At 37.6% G+C, this 18,478-nt stretch overlaps 1 protein-coding gene across 7 annotated transcripts in view; it reads right to left on the bottom strand.

Annotated features, from left to right (window-relative positions):
* Positions 1 to 2,481: 2,481 nt before the first annotated feature.
* Positions 2,482 to 18,478, bottom strand: part of LOC100564198 (cytochrome c oxidase assembly factor 1 homolog) — an 82,187-nt gene continuing 66,190 nt past the window's right edge. For all 7 annotated transcript variants that reach the window (XM_008112890.2, XM_062983808.1, XM_062983809.1 and 4 more), the window contains 4 exons: positions 7,104 to 7,207; positions 4,958 to 5,109; positions 3,176 to 3,252; positions 2,482 to 2,806 (listed from right to left, as the gene is read on the bottom strand). In XM_008112890.2, coding sequence (XP_008111097.1) covers positions 2,710 to 2,806; positions 3,176 to 3,252; positions 4,958 to 5,109; positions 7,104 to 7,197 — 420 coding nt within the window. In that variant the 5' untranslated portion in view covers positions 7,198 to 7,207 and the 3' untranslated portion in view covers positions 2,482 to 2,709. The remainder of the gene's footprint in view (positions 2,807 to 3,175; positions 3,253 to 4,957; positions 5,110 to 7,103; positions 7,208 to 18,478) is intronic.

Below are 18,478 nucleotides of genomic sequence, written 5' to 3'. Positions count from 1 at the left end.
TATGGAATAATGTGGTTATTAGACAATCTCTAAAGTGACTGGGGTAGCAAAGAAGTGCCATATGTCTATAAGCTTCTGCAGAATACTTCGTGATTTTAGAATTATTTATTTTAATCACAGGTGGTTATGTTCTTTTGTTGGCAAAGCAAACCTGTTTGCTTTATAGTAGTAAACTGGTCCTTCCAATTCTCTAATGATGCTCTTTATGGGTTACAATTCTATAAATTTCCACCCCAAACTAAAACTAATATACTCAGGTTTTAGGGAGCAATTTAACTGTCAGGCTTTCACATAAGAACTTTGCACTGTAAAGAATTATCATCAGGCAGGGTAATTTAGACATTTAATTGCTTTAGTGCCTGCGCTGTGCCTTAATTGGAAAAAATTGCTTCTCATCACAATAGCACTTGCTTCATCACTGGAAAGTCAAAGTTAAACTTGGAAGAGAAGAGGCATCTTTTTAGTTGCTAGCTGAAGTACTTTTCTTCCATATTATTTTGCATAAAGATTAGTTGAGATCAATGAGACTTCTATAGAACTACTGTGCAAGTTTGGAACTGCTGCTATAAATCAAACTACTTCTGTTAGTGGGCTGCTTTAATGGAGAAGGCTGTTTCTTTTATCTATTGTGGTGGGTTACTTTCCATTTGACACACACCTTTTTGTTTTCAGGCTCCAATATGGAATGGAATTCAGTTGATCAAATGCGCTAAAATCCATCTGACTAGTTTGGCTTGAGCAAGTTATTTTACATTTTACTTGCTGCCCACCTGTTCTCATATTAAACCTCCAACAAAGCTGAATATCAGGTCATATTTTATACTGCTTAGTAGAACCTAAACTTCAGGGCTTGACATTATTTCTGTACAGTGAGGTAAATTATTTCACATTTCAAGCAATAATATTACTGAAAGTAGCCATTGAACCTTAAGAATAGCTAATTAAATGTGTACTTACAATTCCTTTCCTTAATACATGTCAAAGTAACAGTGCTAATAAGAGCAATATCTCTGGAGTATATATTTTATAAGTAACACATTTAAATGTTAAGGGTTTAATAAATGGATTCCTTCTTGTCAGAGCTATTAATATTTTTTCCTTATTCGTTTGATGATGACATCTTTATTGACAACAAGAAGCCTAAAGAAATTTCAAGATTGTTCTAAAATTTTATTTTCTTGACAGCAGTAAGATGAAAGAAATAGGCATTTGTGCATCACAGATATGCCCATGGTGCCCCCATTGAGCTGTATGGATGCCTACTTCCACACAAACACACACCTATCTTTCTGGGTGGTTCTGTATAACCTAAGATAGTAGACACCAAGACCCCTTCCACATTCCTGTATAAAATCCACATTGAACTGGACTATATTGCAGTGTGGACTCAGATAACCCAGTTCAAAGCAGATACTGCGGACTATCTGCTTTGATATTCTGGGTTATATGGCTGTGTGGAAGGGCGCACATGAAGATTTGGAGTTGATAACTTTAATAACTGCTGAAAGAACTGAGTAAATATCAAATAGTCTTACTACTATATGTGAATGAGGCCAAGATCCTGTCTGGACTATGACAGATCAAGGAAAATACCATTTAATTTAAGGATACAAAATAGAAATTGAGATTCATTACTATTAATATTTAATACCAAACCCCAAATAACTTCAAACTTTGGGAGCAATAGCTCTAGTAAACCAACTAGATATCATGGTCTAATCATCAAAAGTATGGTTAATACCAGTTTCATAACTCTTATGCTGAAAGGTTTAGCTAATGTAAAAAATACGTTAATTTTGGTTGAGAATAACAAAAACTATTAAAGTTATTATAAACTCAAAAGTTCTGTTCTTACTAATTTCATAGAACCAGATGAAAGAGAACTAAAAAAAATTTTTTTACTAATTTTTATTTTTTTAAAACACAAAAAATACATACCGTTCACATACAAAACATTTACAGTTCCCACCACCAACATGAGGATTGTTTTCATTTACATATTCATTTCGTTTTGAGACAATCTTTATATCTTTATATATTTCCATTCTATATACTATATAACATTTGTATCTTATTTTTTATGGCTTGATCTCTGGATTGATTCATGATGTAGTTCTTTACCCTTGTCCATCTTTCTTCCATTTCTCTTGTTCTATTTTCATTAGTTTTTAAAACATTTAATTTCACATTCATAATTTCAAATTCCATTTGCTGCACCATATATTGGTACCATTTATTTACTGTCCATTTTGATTTATCTTTCCACCCTAATACTATTACTGCTTGTGCACATTCAATTATTGCTTCTTTTATTTCCCTTTTATTTCTCGTTTTCTCTCTTTTCCCTAATACCGCTATTTCCTTTGTTATGACCCACTCTTTTCCTAGTATTTGATTTGACCCATTTTGTATAGTCTGCCAAAAATATTGTACATATTCACATTCCCACATCATGTGCATAAAGAGAACTAAAATGTTGAAAACATTTTACTCACTTCTTTTATTTGTACAGAGAAAAGCCTTAGTGCAGAAGCTTCACATCATGTGTTAACTGTCTTGCATCTACTTGTCCAGCTCACTTGAATCTATAAATGTAGATCCAGCCCATTGTCATTGTTGTATAAATTTTCCAGAAATCATCTCTCAAGGGAATATTGTCAACTAGGCTGTTCATTTTCCATGAGGATATTAGTAGCACAAGCAGCAGTTTTATACCTCTTGTTCAGTAGCATTTTTCCCAGTAGAAGGGTACACCAAAATACTCTGTCCATTATAGAGTTGCAAGGTGACCTCTTTCAGACACCAACTGTCATAAAACAGACAATTAGACATTTACATAATTGCTGAACCCAGCTTCATAAAGACAGTGCTGGAAATTCAATAATTACGTTTATAACTGGGCTGGTGCAAACAGACTGCTCTCTTGGAACAGCACCTAAATATTGCCACATGTGTCAACTGAGCATAGATGTAATAGTTCCTTTAAAGAGGATGATCAGTTGCAAAGAATTCACCTAGAGCTGTTATGCACAATAAAGGATGCAATTATGTATCTAGAAAGGTAGTGTTTTTCATGAAGTCACTTAATCATATTTTATGCACTACCAGAGATCATGATGATCAAGATAAGTCCTAGCATTTTCCCATTTTTTTTTCTTTAGATATACATACATACCTGTTAAGGGAGAAATTTTTCTCTGAACTGACTTGGAGCCACCCAAATGACTTTGTTCCAGATACTGGAATCTTTAGCTGAAAATACAAAAATCAAGTTCTTCTAATGAACATTTGCTAAAATTATCCTTTTTTCATGGAACAGAAGTCTTGCAACAGTGATCAGCGTGTGAAATCCCAAATTGTAATTGCATCAAGCTTGGCCACCATGAAATCCTGTAAATGCCCACAACAACCATATACACCAGTGGTCCTCCCATAATTTCTAACAGATTACCTGGAGGACCAAAAGTCAGGAACCATTGATGTATGCTATAATTCCTTATTAGATCAAGCACAAACTCAAGTCTCTACTGTGAAACAAGGCATGCATCGAGAGTTGGTAACCAACTATTTTGAGTGGCCTGATTGTTCCAACAGAGTTTGTATTTGATGTCTGGAATCTTCTACCTAATTTTTAATAATAGTTTAAAGCGTAATGGCCATTATGCCATTATGCTACGTTCTGTATCTCCATCCTACTCTACTGTGGCAACATTTGCATCCCCCCCCCCCCAAGCAATGCGGGTGAAGCCAATTGCATATTTATCATATGAAAAGGCAATGCTTGTTTGCACCAGAATGTTCCATAAGGACTTCACAGAAATAGTTTCCATGTAATGGTACTAATATATAAGTAGGATTTTACAAATATGTCTATAAATCCAAGCAATCCAGTAAAACCAACATTATCTGATCTTTAGATCTTAACTTGCCAAATATGCACCCAATATAGCTAATGCCCCAAATATTAGTTGGTTTGGCGCTTGTGGTACAGATGTGCCAGAACATCCAATTCAACTGAGATTCAATTAGTATCAAATGAAGCTGTTTTATGTTCAGATCACTGGATCTAGCTGTATTTCTATAACTTTTAAGACAACTTGCTTGTTGGGATACTTTCCCCTTTTTAATGGAGATATTAAGTAATGAATCCAAGGACTGGCATATGAAGAAAATACACTGTTACTAGCCTAAATACCACCCCCATCATGAAGCGTTTCTGTAAGTATTGCATCTCTGCTGGATTGGACAAATGTTTTGATAGATCCAGCTCTTCTTTAGCTAAAGTTCACAAACAAGCTGATGCATCTATTTTGCATCAGGTTGAACTCTATTGCTATTCACTAGGCAAGATTTAGTGCAGAAAAATTAACAAAAAATGTACAGATTAACGAGTAGTCTCTTATGGCTGCGGTTCCCAAACTGTGTCCCACGGAACCCTAGGGTTCTACAAAGGCATCATAGGGGTTCCATGAAAAATCTTTTAAAATCTATGTTTTTAACTTTTTGAACAGTTTGTGTCAGAGTATTAAGATCCTATTGAAATTCAGTCTACCTCCACTTTTAAAAAAAAGTGAATCTTTCTATTTCCAAACCTACATTATACAAAATACCCAGAGAATAAGAGTAGATGAAAGAAGGAAGAACTTTGTGGTTCACAGTACTTAAGGGCAGAGTTAGGGTTCTGCAGGAAAATCAGGGATAGAGTTGGGTCCTAAAGGGTTCTATGACCAAAAAGGTTTTGGAACCACTGTCTTATGGGTTCCTAAATATCTAACATGCAGCATAATATCACTCTATACTAGTATAATAAATTCCCTCCACCATCTTACAAATACTTGCATCCAACAAGATATGTAGTCAAGCTGTAACTTACTCTCTAACTTGTCCCAGAATCTACCCCGCCCATCTCTTTTGTTTCCCTTCTCTGCCATCGGGTCTTAATCCACATAAGTCTTACCTGAGCTTGTGATGCATCCACCCAATTGCTTTTGTCTGTCAATCTGATGAAATGTACTTTCAGAGGAGGAGCACCAAGTGCCTCCAGGGCTTCAGGGTCTTCATGAAGCTGTTCAAGAGCCTTTTGATAGTACTGCGTTCTGGCAAAACTCTCTGAGACAAACAAAGGCAGAGATATAGACATGATGCAATGGAAGTAACAAATATTAGGAAAAAAGAATACTGTACTATTACATATTAAGACAATGCAGAAAAAGGTGCAGTTGTTCTGACGGATGGCACAGCTAAGAAGCTAAGTGGGTGCTCTTTGCACTTGTATGTTCTCTTTTTCATATCCTCATAGAAGTTTCTATATATTCTCTTTTACATATCCCCATGGAAGTTTCTATATATGTCATTAGATGGTTCATGATTATCAAAGACCAGTGTCCGCTCAGAGTAGATGCATTTTGAATGTATGTATAGAATCTATTTAAATTGGATCTGCAGGGGCTCATCCAACTGATCCTGAATTTGGGTCAATAACATGGCTGATGAGGAAATAAGGGAGTGGGCAAGCCTGCATCTACCTATCCAGTAGCACAATCCTCATCCTTCTTTTTAAAAACGAGCATCAAAAGTTGTAAAGAAATGCGCATGTAAGTGTGACCAATAATTAATTGTAGTTTAGAGGCTTGGTGGAAGACTATAATTTCCAGATCTTAGTACTAGGGTATAAACATCCAGCATAGGTTTGTGTCTTTCTCCAGGACAGGAAGACTAAAACTACTATACACACTGCTACTCACATTTTCAAATTCTGCCAAGTTCCTTAGTTTTCTTAGTACAATTGAGAATCTGTTGGATGCAGAACTATTCTTGCCTGGATGTTAACTTTAGCATAACTTCCAAAGGCGTAAATAGCTCATTGAACACAGTGTGATGTATTTTTGAATTAGCATGCGTAGCAGTGTGCTCTTCATTTGTTTAAGCACACTCTGCATTGCAGCCAAATCTTCAGAACCATTTTAGCCATATCATACATGTGCAGGGTGATTTCTTTCTGGCTATCCTCCCTTTCCCTTTCCATATTTCTTAATATATTATGGACAGGGACCACATTTTCAAAGAGATTGTCAAATCCTAGTCTGCGGACTATTGTGGTCAGGCGCTCATGGAGTTATTTCCCATTCTGTTAGAACAAATAGAAAGAACATAACAAGATGAAGCAGTAAGCTTTTTGCTGGCCAGCTCAAGCCCATCAGAGCAAAAAAGGTGGGGATGCCTCTGCCATAGTTAGTCTCATAAAATTACTTTGCCTGTGGCCCATTACAACTCCCATCTGGTATTTAATGCCCAGGAAAGAGCCCACTGGCTGCTCCACATTCAGCTAGACTTGGCAGCCTCCCGAAGGACCAAGGTCACGTATGCAGTGGTGTAAATACAGCAATTTCACATGTATGCAAGTAAATATAGTTGTAGAAGATCTATGTGTCTCTCCCGGGGTCATTTTAATGTGTGGGAAGGACTCTGCACATGACAAGGAAGTTGGATTGCACCTTGTATTTTCTAATAATATGTCCCAAATCTTAGTGATTTTTCAGTCTGGTAACATAACTTTTTCAGCTTGATTTACTGTTGCTGCTCCAGCATCAATAATTCCACCTTTCATAAAGGATTGTATTTTCATAGATACCACCCTATTCAACTTGCAACCAAAATACCAAATAGGACATTGGCAAGTTATCAGTATCACAACATAACAGTGACATTTGGAAGCCCAACTTGATTTTTCAGTGCTATTTCCAGGCATATTACACTAACAAAATTTGAAAGATTTTCTGTTCGTGGTTTGAAAGTGTTATTCCTGTTTAATTGTGCAGTGCTTACTTTGAGAGTAGTTGTTATACTCCAGACACTTTGTTTTTGTGGCTGCCACCAATTATGTAGAATTTGTTGCTGGGTTATAAATGTCATTTCCTAATTGGTTCTACCATAAAAAAACATGGAAAAGGTTTATTAAACTGTAAAAACTTTATTTTTGCGGGACATCCTGCAGCACATTTTGCTGTAGTTTTTCAATGAATATCTCATTGAGTTCTACTTACCTCAACACTCTGCCATGGCAGTTGGTTAAATATGTAGAGTACTAATTTGGGGAAACTTACTTTGCATGAAATAATACATAACGGCACTTCCTCCAGTAGATAAAAGTCCTAGATAAATAGCCATTTGCCGAAGATTTCTCATGGAGGCGGGCATGTTTTATTCCCTAAAGGGGAAAAGAGGGTGGGGGAATAGGTTTACTATATATGAATAAAACAAGGGAATTCTGCCAAAACAAAATTGTCAAGAATCCAGAAAAACAGGGTTGAATAAAAGCCACACAATCAGTATTCAAGAGCCCTGTGGTTCGTATATAGGAAATCCAGGATAAGATTAAGCAAGCTGAATAACTCAGCCCAAATATTCAATTCTTTTAAAGATGCCACCGCTTCACCACTTGCTAAGAAGAAAATGACCTCTCCGTCATGCACAATTGTGATTGCAGCTTACTACATGTGCTGAACAGTCCAAAGGAGCATTATTCAGACTGAGATCTATCTCACTGCGCAATACTATTCTGACATAAAGTAAATGTCATGGATAGATCTGGACAGGAGTGAACGATGTATGGCAGGGGGTTGGACTGGATGGCCCGCACATTCGCTTCCAACAATAGGATTCGGTGATAGAATTGCCATAAATCAGAAATAATTTGACATCACACAACAGTGAATGAGGGCCGAGGTGAGAAAGGACTAAAAGCAAGAATAGTATTGCTACATTTAGTTCGTTTCAATTACATGCATAAATGCCAGAAAGGAAGTGATAAAGAGGAAGGTTGTGCAATTACCGTATATACTCAAATACAAGCAGAGTTTTTCAGCCCTTTTTAAATCTGCAGCTTCCTGCTTGTCTCGCTGTGTGCGCTTCCCAAGGCCTTTTTATTCTTATGGATTCCTAAGGACCCTCAGGGCTCTTCCACATAGCCATATAACCCGGAATATCAAAGCAGAATAACCCACAATATCTGCTTTGAACTGGGTTATCTGAGTCCACACTTCTATATAATCCAGTTCAAAGCAGATATTGTGGATTATCTGCCTTGATATTCTGGGTTATATGGCTGTGTGGAAGGACCCTCAGGGTCTCCAGGTGTTTTTGGCCTACAACTCCCAGAAATCCCAGAAAGTTTACCAGCTGTTAGAATTTCTGGGAGTTGAAGGACAAAACATTTGGGGACCCACAGGTTGAGAACCACTGTCTTAGAGCCTCTCCTGCCTGCTCTTGGTCTCTATTTAGCAGATCACTTCAGGCACTTAGGCGGCTTGTTAAAATCTCAGTATGAATGTCCTTGAATGTTAAGCCTGTGGGTATACAGATAATTTCAAATGTCTTACTTGGTGTCCAGAAAAAAGTGGCAATTTTTAAAAACATTTTACATTTTATCATTTGCTGCTGCATTTCCCACCCTTGGCTTATACTCGAGTCAATACGTTTTCCCAGTTTTTTGTGGTAAAATTGTGTGCCTCGGCTTATATTCAGGTCAGCTTATACTCGAGTATATACGGTAACTTTCTCTCACTCACACAGTCTCCTTCTTCATTCTCCCTATTTGAAAGAATTACATATTTATTATTGTGTTGTAATGTTTAATCAGATGATTAATGCAGTACAGAGAAATCAAAAGGCAGAACTTTAGCTGGCATAAAGTGTCACTCAATGACCTGAATTCGAAAGCTTTGTCTTGTTTTGCTTTTTCCCATGTTATCGTATTCCTGAAATTATCTCAATGATAGGATTTTCCTGTCCCTCAATTTATTTGTTAAAATCCTATCCCAACTTTTTTCCAACGTCCTCAAGGAAGTGTTTATGGCTCTTCCCCTTCTCACTTTAGCAGACTATACATTTTGTCAACGGGATCTCTGTGCGCTGTCAAGTTTTTCATTTAATTTAGGGTTTTGAATCTCAAACATCAAAGCACAGTCTCCTACTTTTAGTCTCTTAAAGGTGATTCAACACTCCGTGTTAAATAAGCATTTAAAAAATGGTAACAGGCCAAAATCTACAGATAGCTGCTTCATAAGCACTCTTTTCTCCATATCAAAGCTTTACCATGGGATGCGGTTTTATGAATTACAGTCCACATCCTTCAGTCACGTGAAGAATATATCTGTTGGCAAATGTAGAGACACATGCTGAGGTGGCTAAATTACCTGTAAACAGGCCAAAGGGAGCTTAAATACAAACAGCACAGTCACTGATAACTACCTTGTCAGTTGCCATTGAGTGACAACACTGTCATTACATTTAATAATGCTTGGCACACGTCCCATTAGATCTTGCAGGGCTTCTACTGAAACAATAATGATGGTAAAGACACTCGTGTTATTCAAGGCCAAAAACCCTTCTGAAAGATGATTCATGCAAAGGTGTCACATGGTTATGAACATGCATCAAAAGCCTTACTTCTGGTAAGTCATCTCTTCTGTGAGGGGGGGGGGGAATGAAACCCTAACACCAAAACGAGTTTCCATAATAACATTTAAACTGTAGACAAACAAGTATTTATCAATATTATTATGTGAAATCACCTCATCCCTTCTGAGATCAGAAGGTGCAACCTTGTATATCCTTTCCATTTCAATAACACTTCTTAGAGGGAATTATAGATGCAGTAGGCATTACAATATAAAACAATCTCTTTCTTTACGCAGGCAAGAGAGAAAAAGAATTCCCTATAATATCATAATACTGCCCAATATGGGGTTGTTGTATGTTTTCCGGGCTGTGTGCAACATTCACACTGGCCTCCAACTGACAAGAGTTCTTCCCTCACCCTGGACTTTTCAAAGATATATATAAACCTTCCTTGCTGAGTTTCTCCATACCTCACAACCTCTGAGGATGCCTGCCATAGATGTGGGCAAAACGTCAGGAGAGAATACCTCTAGAACATGGCCCTGCAGCCCGGAAAACATACAACAGCCCTGTGGTCCCGGCCATGAAAGCCTTCGACAACACACTGCCCAATATCTTTCCAAATTCAGCCTCAGATATTCCTTGATCTTATTGGCGAAGAGCTTTGCTGAAGTTAAATATGAACAATGTTTTTGGTTCTTCTGGAACAGCTTTGAAACAGTAGGATTGTATCATGCTCTCCTTCATATTAAGAAATAGTAATAGATAATAAGAGGAACCTGAGAGATTGCAGTGTAAGACGAGGAAACTTGCTTTTTTCAAAGCTTTAGACATAGACTGCATGTGCCCTATTTCCCCGAAAATAAGACATCCTCTGAAAATAAGACCTAGTAGAGGTTTTGCTGCATTGCTAAATATAAGGCCTCCCCCAAAAATAAGTCCTAGCAAAAATTTTGTTTGGAAGCATGCCTGTCAAACAGAACACCAGAGCATGCAGGATCGGTGAATGTACATACCATAGGTTGTTGTACATGGATATAATGGTAGTAACAAGAAATTCTTGATAGGATTCACAGTTTGCCTGGTTATGCTGGTTTGTGATGACAATTACTGTACAGTATATAATAAATGTTCATATTTTTGTTCAACAATAAATATAAATTCTTTTTCATCAAAAAAATAAGACATCCCCTGAAAATAAGACCTAGCGCATTTTTAGGAGCAAAAATTAATATAAGTCACTGTCTTATTTTCGTGGAAACACGGTATGTATCTTGCAATCTCCATGCCTATTTTTGTTCTTTGTTCTAGACCAGTGGTTCCCAGCCTGTGATCCGTGGACCACCAGTGGTTCCCAAGAACTAAAATATGGTCTGCGGCCTCACCGTTACTACACCGTTGCAATGAGAGCAACTGGTCTCGCAAAACTCTCTTATAGTGCCAAGGCAACGGGAAAGTCTACCCACAAAAGGAGCAACAAGTCTCTGGATTGCTGCTTCTCCTCCTCCCTCCCTCCCGCTGAGTTGTGCCATTCCATATGGCACCTGGAAGCAGGGGCACCTTGGTGTCTTTGTTTTTAGGCCTGTTCCTTGAGTTATTTGGGGTGCTGATTCAGAAAATGGCATTGGATAGAACACATCAGCTCTAGATTATTAAATATGGTTTCTGTGGGCGAGCAAATGGCGACTACTGGATGGCATATGTTCTATATCAGAAACTAGAGCTGATGTGGTATATCCAATGTAATTTTCTGAATCAGCACCCCAAATAACCAAACCAAATCTAAAGTTGATGAAAAACTGATTCGGAACCCTTTTGATACTAATGTTGGGGAGTGGTCGCTAGTCAAAGTGGTCCCTGGTCAAAAAAAGGTTGGAAACCACTGTTCTAGACTATTGTTTCCTGTACATCCAGTCCACCCTTTCAATCTTGATATTCCAAAAAAAAATCTTATTCACCCATGCAGAACAGAGATAATAAAATATTTTCCAATGATAAAACAGAAGCGGAGATGAATTAAACACTAATACACAATACTTTTTTCACATAAAGAACAAAAATGTGCTATTCATATAAATACGTGGCAACAAAACTGTACTTCAGTAGGATTGACAATGAAGGAAACTAAGCTACCTGTTGTAAAGTCACAAACATATGCAATAAGGGTGTACATGGGAATTCTGGCAGTTCTGGAAACCGAACCACTGGAAATGAGACGGGGGACGCGGTTTTAATTGACTCAGCTGAAACGGACCATGTGGTGGCCAAAATATTTTGTTCTGTGGCAGCAGCCAAAGTCACGCATGGGGGTTTTCCCCCTTCACCTTGCCTGAGCCAATCAGAGCAAGAAAGCAGATCACCTGTCTTTTTGCCAAGCTGGTCTATATATACAGTAGAGTCTCACTTAGCCAACATAAACTGGCCGCCAGAATGTTGGATAAGCGAATATGTTGGATAGTAAGGAGATATTAAGGAAAAGCCTATTACACATCAAATTAGGTTATGATTTTACAAACTAAGCACCAAAACATCATGTTTAACAACAAATTTGACAGAAAAGGTAGTTCAATACACAGTAATTCTATGTAGTAATTACTGCATTTATGAATTTAGCACCAAAATATCACAATATATTGAAAACATTGACTACAAAAATGCGTTGGATAATCCAGAACATTGGATAAGCGAGTGTTGGATAAGTGAGACTCTACTGTACCTCCATTTTTCCGTGGCATCTTAGCAATTGAGAGAGAGAGATTGTGTGCTAGAGTAACTAGCTCCGTGTTCTATCTCAAGTGCCTTTGCTGCTTAGGATTTCTTTTTGACTCAATTCCAAACTTTTTCTATGGCAATTTTATTAAATTATCTTAGTTTAATATCTTTCAGCCCTTTTTTTTACTATTTTGTTAGGGAGGTGAAGGTGGGTGGGTGTTTGGGGGGGCTGGGAAAGGGCATTGGGGAGGGTGTTTGTTTAAATATTTTTTATCTTTGTGGGATAAGTGTTTTAGAGAAGGGAGGCGATAGCCTGACTTCCTTGAGTCCCGATGGAGAGAATACTAGTATTTAAATTTCAATCCCTACCCAGCCCTGTCTATTTTCTTGCTTCTGTACTCTGTCCTGCGCCTTCCTTCCCTCCAAAAAACTTAAAAAATTTCCTAAAAATCAGTGGATGACCAAACCTTATGAAACTTGGGGGGCTTGCAGTCGTAAATGTGTTCTCCAAGTGCGGCCATTTTCGTTCAAATGCCCCTAAAAATGAAGGAAAGGGGAGCCTTGGAAGTTCCCCTATTGCCATCAATGGGCCAGGTCTTCCCAGAATGAAAATGGTACTTCTGGCTGATGGACCGAGAAACAGTATTTCTCCTCTCCCGATTTCAGGAAGTTCATGAAAAACGGAATGGGGGCCGAGTGAAAATTGGCACCAAAAACTGTATGGTTTGTCCCCAAATTGCACACCCCTAATATGCAATAATGTTCAATGTTTGACACATTTGTGAATTTCATCAAAATTGAAGCCTATTTCAATTTGAAAAATCCCTAACATTATTTTCCCTTGCAAAAAAAAAAAATCCTGCCAAATGTGGGAACGCAATGCAAACTTTTGAAACCATCACCATAAATGTCCTTGTTAAACAAGACAGAACATAACCAGACTTTGTCTTCTTATCCTTTACCTTACAGGAAAATGGGACATTTCATTACTCTACAAGTTCTGATATGTGAATATTCTTTTCCATCTCCATACTCTTCTTTGTTTCTCCCCTCATCAGGGGTTTCATTAGCAAAAAAAAGTATCTTCAGGGAAGAGTTGAGTTTGAAAAGCAAACATGAGATCCAATTTCTTTTAAAAACTCCCTTGCTTAGTGCTCATTGTCCTCATTCCTTTTCAACTGGTTCTACCAAGAAAGTATATAAAATATTCACATTCAGAGGATCTTCCAGTCGAGTTCTGGGCTTCTTTCAATAATACAAAGCTCTTTCCTTCCCGCAGGCCACCTCACTTCTTCACATCAGCCCCACCCCAATTTCTTGGACACCTGTGTAAGCAATGCGTCTTTAGGCAATTCAGCTTCTATTAGGCTACAAGAAATGTCAGTGAAATCATTTTCTTGAAATAATAAAAAGAAGCTTTAGCAGAAATTTTCTTGACACACATACACATACAACCTTCATGCTGTGATTTAAATAAATCCTCCCCATATGGGAGATACAAATAACTCATTTTCATTCTCCAGTCTGTCTCAGTATCTTCCTCAAGTGACACACATCTGCATGGCTAATGCTTACTCAATCAAACATGAGATATAGATACGGAGAGCTTTGAGGCACCACCATGTCCCAATGTGCTATGACCCCAGGCACTTCTTGCATCCCTTTCAAAACAATGACCTAGAAGTGCCACAAAACATTTGTTTCTCCTGCATCAAATCCAAAGTTCACAGTCCACAAATATCTGCAGGAGGATCCCTGACAGGTTGATGAAAAACAAATCATACCCTGAGGAACATGGCATGTTATTTATATCGGCTCTATATGCATCCCTGACCACAAGGAAGAATCAAAGATATCTTTTAAGCTGTAGGCCAGAGCTTTCCAAATATTTCATGTTGCTGACCCACTTTTTAGACATGCATCATTTGATTTTACTAGCAAACCAGAAATTTAAATAAACCCCGTATAAGAGATACCAACACATACATAAATAATGGAATGTATGTGACACAACATATTTCATGAAAACCTTTCACTTATATTTTAAAGATATATGATTTATAATATAGTAAGATATATTTCCTAGGTTTTTGTCATTTCTCATTATGTTTGTGTGGCACACCTACACACTGCAGCTGACACACAAATGTGTCATGACACACAGTTTGGAAAGCTCTACTGTAGACTTTAGTATGGGCTGATTGTAGAAAAACTACAGAGTTGTCATTCCTCACCAATCCCACAATGCCACCATATGAAGTACAGCAGAAAAGTAATGAGACGGCCAGTTCTGTGCGTGAACGAACCAACAACATTGCTACTCCCCACCCCCTTTCACATGGCAGTTAGATTAACCTCTGCCGTAAACTCAGTACAAGTTTGAACTTGTTGTTAGGCAGTTGTTGAGAGCGTCTAATGTGAAGTTGCGTTTGTGAAGTGCTTTATGAAATGCATAGCAGAAAGGAAACGGTTCCAAAAGACCTCAAGACTAAGCAGAAGGCCAATCAGAAAGAGATGTGTGTTGATTTTCTGAACCAATCTGAGACGAAGGCAGAATTCATTGGTGATGAATCATGGATTTTTTAGTATGACCAAAGTCAAAACAAAGACAATGAACAAAGACCAAAGTCAAAAGTGGAACACTGCAAACTCCACCTCACAAGAAAGCAAGAATGAGATATAGATACTGATCGGTGCTGATTTGTATGTTTTTTAACTGTCAGGGAAATATCCACAAAGAATTTATACCTCCAAGACACAGTGTCAAATCAAACTTTTCATCAGGACGTTCTTGACAGACTCAGGACTCTATGGCAGGCATCCACATAGATTGTAAGGTATACCTCACAACCTTTGAGGATGCCTGCCATAGATGTGGGCAAAATGTCAGGAGAGAATACTTTTGGAACACGGCCATACTGCCTGGAAAACACACAACAACCCATTAATTAAATTAAATGGACAAAACAAAATAAAAATGATTACACTTCAAAATAAGAGAAGTTCCTTAAATCATCTACTTTCAGCTTCACTGTTTTCCAAAACTGCATATTGAAATGTGTCATAAGTAAAAACTATATGCAATTATGTAGCATGGTATGTTATATTATCCACTCCACCAAATCGAGTATAAAATAAGGTTGTATCATTACACAAATCACCTGCAACCTAATTTTGTTATACAATGTATTATCAACTTTATAGTTATTGTGTGCCTTCATACCATTTTTTATTTATCATAATGCTAAGACAAACCTATGGTGATATTCTTGGCTAAGATTTTTTCAGAGGGCAGTCCTCTAAGGTTGAGAGAGTTTGACTTATCTAAGGTCTCCCAGTTGGTCTGTGTCCAATGGGGACCTGAACAATCTCCCAGAGTCCTAGTCAAGCACTCAAATCACTACACTAAACTAGCTTTCAATCTATCAGCTCGTTTAATTAAAGCAAGATTATAGTTACTATCCCAGTGACTGAAAATGCATTGTATTTACCCTTATTTCTTATATTATTTGGGTTGGAAACAGGCTTAGTCATATTGAGATTTGTTCAATTCATTTTGATGAGTTTCCTCTAAATATGACTCTAAATTTCTTTCCTCGCATCATATCTAGCTAAAGGACAAAGTAAAAACATCAGCACTATCACCTTTCTTTATATCCTTACGGGTGTAAAGACTGCATAGACTGGAGGCAAGTGAAGAGTAGAGATGCCAAAATGATTTTTGCTTGCCTAACACAATAAACTAAGTAGAGCTTTGAACTAGGCCCTGATGATCCCAAATTCAAGCTCTCAGCTGTTCTGCATCATCTGTTCTGGACTTACATCAATTTTGTAGGCCACTAACACTATGTAACAAAATTTGGGGAAAAAATCTGTTCCTGATTTGCAAGTCTTATGTTCTGTTTAATTGTGTGGTACTTACTTCAAAAATAGTTGTCATACTCCAGAAACTTTGTTCTTGTGGCTATCACAAACTATATCAAATTGGTTGAGACTCTATTTCTTCACTGAAAAACTACAGCAAAATGTGCTGCAGGATCCCGCAAAAACAAAGTTTTTGCAGTTTAATGAACTTTTCCCATGTTTTTATGATGGAGCCAATTAGGAAATGACATTTATATCCCAGGAACAAAAAACTTGCTACGTAAAATGTAATTTGAAGGTGTTCGCAGAAGGCTTACACTTCAATGATCACAGCTGGGTCATTTCTTTGGGCTGTTAGTTTCTCAAACTATAACAATTAGGGATTCGTGTATTTAAATTTTGCTATATTAATATCCGCTTCAAATATTCATACATAGTCTGTATGTTTTGAGCAGAAGACTTAATTCACTTGGAAGATTTTTCATTTCAGTTGTGCTCTTTTATGTATATAGATAAGGAGCAAAGTAAAAGCAATAGTTTAGTCTCTTCTTTTTAAAAAATAAGATTGGCATCAAAAACCCAAAAGCAGGCAGATGCCTCAAAGTCAAATACAGAGCATCAACGCATATTTTGGATTTGGCCAAAGCAAATGAGAAGCCCTTCTTGGCTTTGCTCCAGTGGTTCCCAACACTGTCAAACTCCATCCATTGAACCGTAGCCTTGCAAGACACTTGACAGAAAATATTGTTCTACATGTATTAATGGTCTATGTTCTGTTTGTGGAATGACATGTTTTGAAGCTGAGGTCTCAGCTGTCCCCAATTCTCTCAGTAAAAAGTCATATTAGATAATTGCCCTAGCTTCTTTGTTGGTAATATATACATAAATACATGTTTTCAACATGCTGCTGTCCTATCTTTTTAAGATTCAACCTCAGCATTGTCAACTAGTTTAAAATCCCAAATATGCTTATTTCTTCTCAAAGCCAATTACAGTATTCCCCTGTCCTTTCTCCTCCTTCTTATAATGAAAACTCTGCCCTTGCATAAAATAGGTCAGACGCATTCAGAAGTTGTTCTTCCCTAGTTCTCCTCTTTGAATTTAAAGGAGTTTTTTCTCCTTTCATCCCATCTACCATCCTTACTTCTTTTTTATTTAAGCCAATGGGTTATTTTTACTTGTAATAATGGATCTACTATGCCCATCACTGAATCAAAAGCATTTAGTTAACAGACAGAGGGAGAGAAAATCAATAAAGGAAAGCATGTGGCTGCTCGGTACAGTGCAGGAAATTTATTTGCATTCTCAGGTTCAAATCAACAATCTTCTTTCCTCCACTGCTCCAACAGGAAATTATAACCTTTGTGAATGTAATCTGGAAAGTTATCTTCTGCAGTAATTCTGCACATTTTTTTACTTTAGAAAATATATCAGAACACTGGTGTTGATTTGGTTTATAGAGATTTTATTTTCTGCTCTAGTAATATCCATTTCTGCCTTCTTGGCAGCAGGTCTGTACTTGTCATGCAGGCAGTTCTGCATATATTCATTCTAAACCAGGATGCCTCCAGGCTGCCATGGCCATATGGTGGATGGAACCCTCTCTCCCTGTGCACAATTTCCTGTATCTCCTGACCCTGCATCACTCCTTCTCCCCATGTAACTTCTCTATTAACATAATCTTCTATATATACTATAAGATTTCATATTACATTGGCATAAAATAGATGTGGTAAAACCTTTTCTAAAGAAACCTTCCCTAGAACATACCGTACTTGCCAACTACAGACCAGTCTCCAATCTTCCATACTGTAGTGTATAGTGACCTCCCTACTCCAAGGGTTCCCGGATGAAACAGATTTTCTAGATTCACTTCAATCTGTTTTCAGGCCTGATTATGGGGCAGAAACAACTTTGGTCATCTTGGTGGATAACCTATGCAGAGAACTGACATCTTTAGAGTATTTAAGCCCTTTTTCTGGTAGTACCTAACCTTCTACATCTTGTTGTTTTCTAGGTGTGTCAGACTAGAATACCCATAATCCTTAGCCAGTATTGCAATTGTGTCAATGTCAGGAGACCATGGGAGTTGTCCAACACAATACCAGATTAGAGGAGATGTGGAAAATTCCTGATTTCTCCTTCCCACCATACCAGTGTAAATCACATTTCTATATTGAAATACCACAGAACATTTGCCACAGAAAGGTTTTAAAACAAAAACATATTTCAGATTGATGCTGTGTGACACCTTCTAAACAAAAAGCCTATATGCATTTTGTTGAGATTCTTATCCTTGCTAGACCTTCAACACTCATGAGTCATACAAGGGCACAAAGGAAATATCTCTTAAGTTACAATGCAGTGATGTCAGAATTTAGACCTCTTCTCTTGTCTGGCATCTGAAATGGATGGTCATGACATACGTATGAGTGACTCAGCCTATTCTCTGTGCACTCCCCATACACTCATTAGAAAACACTGTGTATAGTGAAAAGACTAG

This window comes from Anolis carolinensis, chromosome 6 (genome assembly GCF_035594765.1).
Source record: "Anolis carolinensis isolate JA03-04 chromosome 6, rAnoCar3.1.pri, whole genome shotgun sequence".
NCBI classification, from domain to species: domain Eukaryota; kingdom Metazoa; phylum Chordata; class Lepidosauria; order Squamata; family Dactyloidae; genus Anolis; species Anolis carolinensis.
This window is presented reverse-complemented; position numbering and strand designations above follow the sequence as displayed.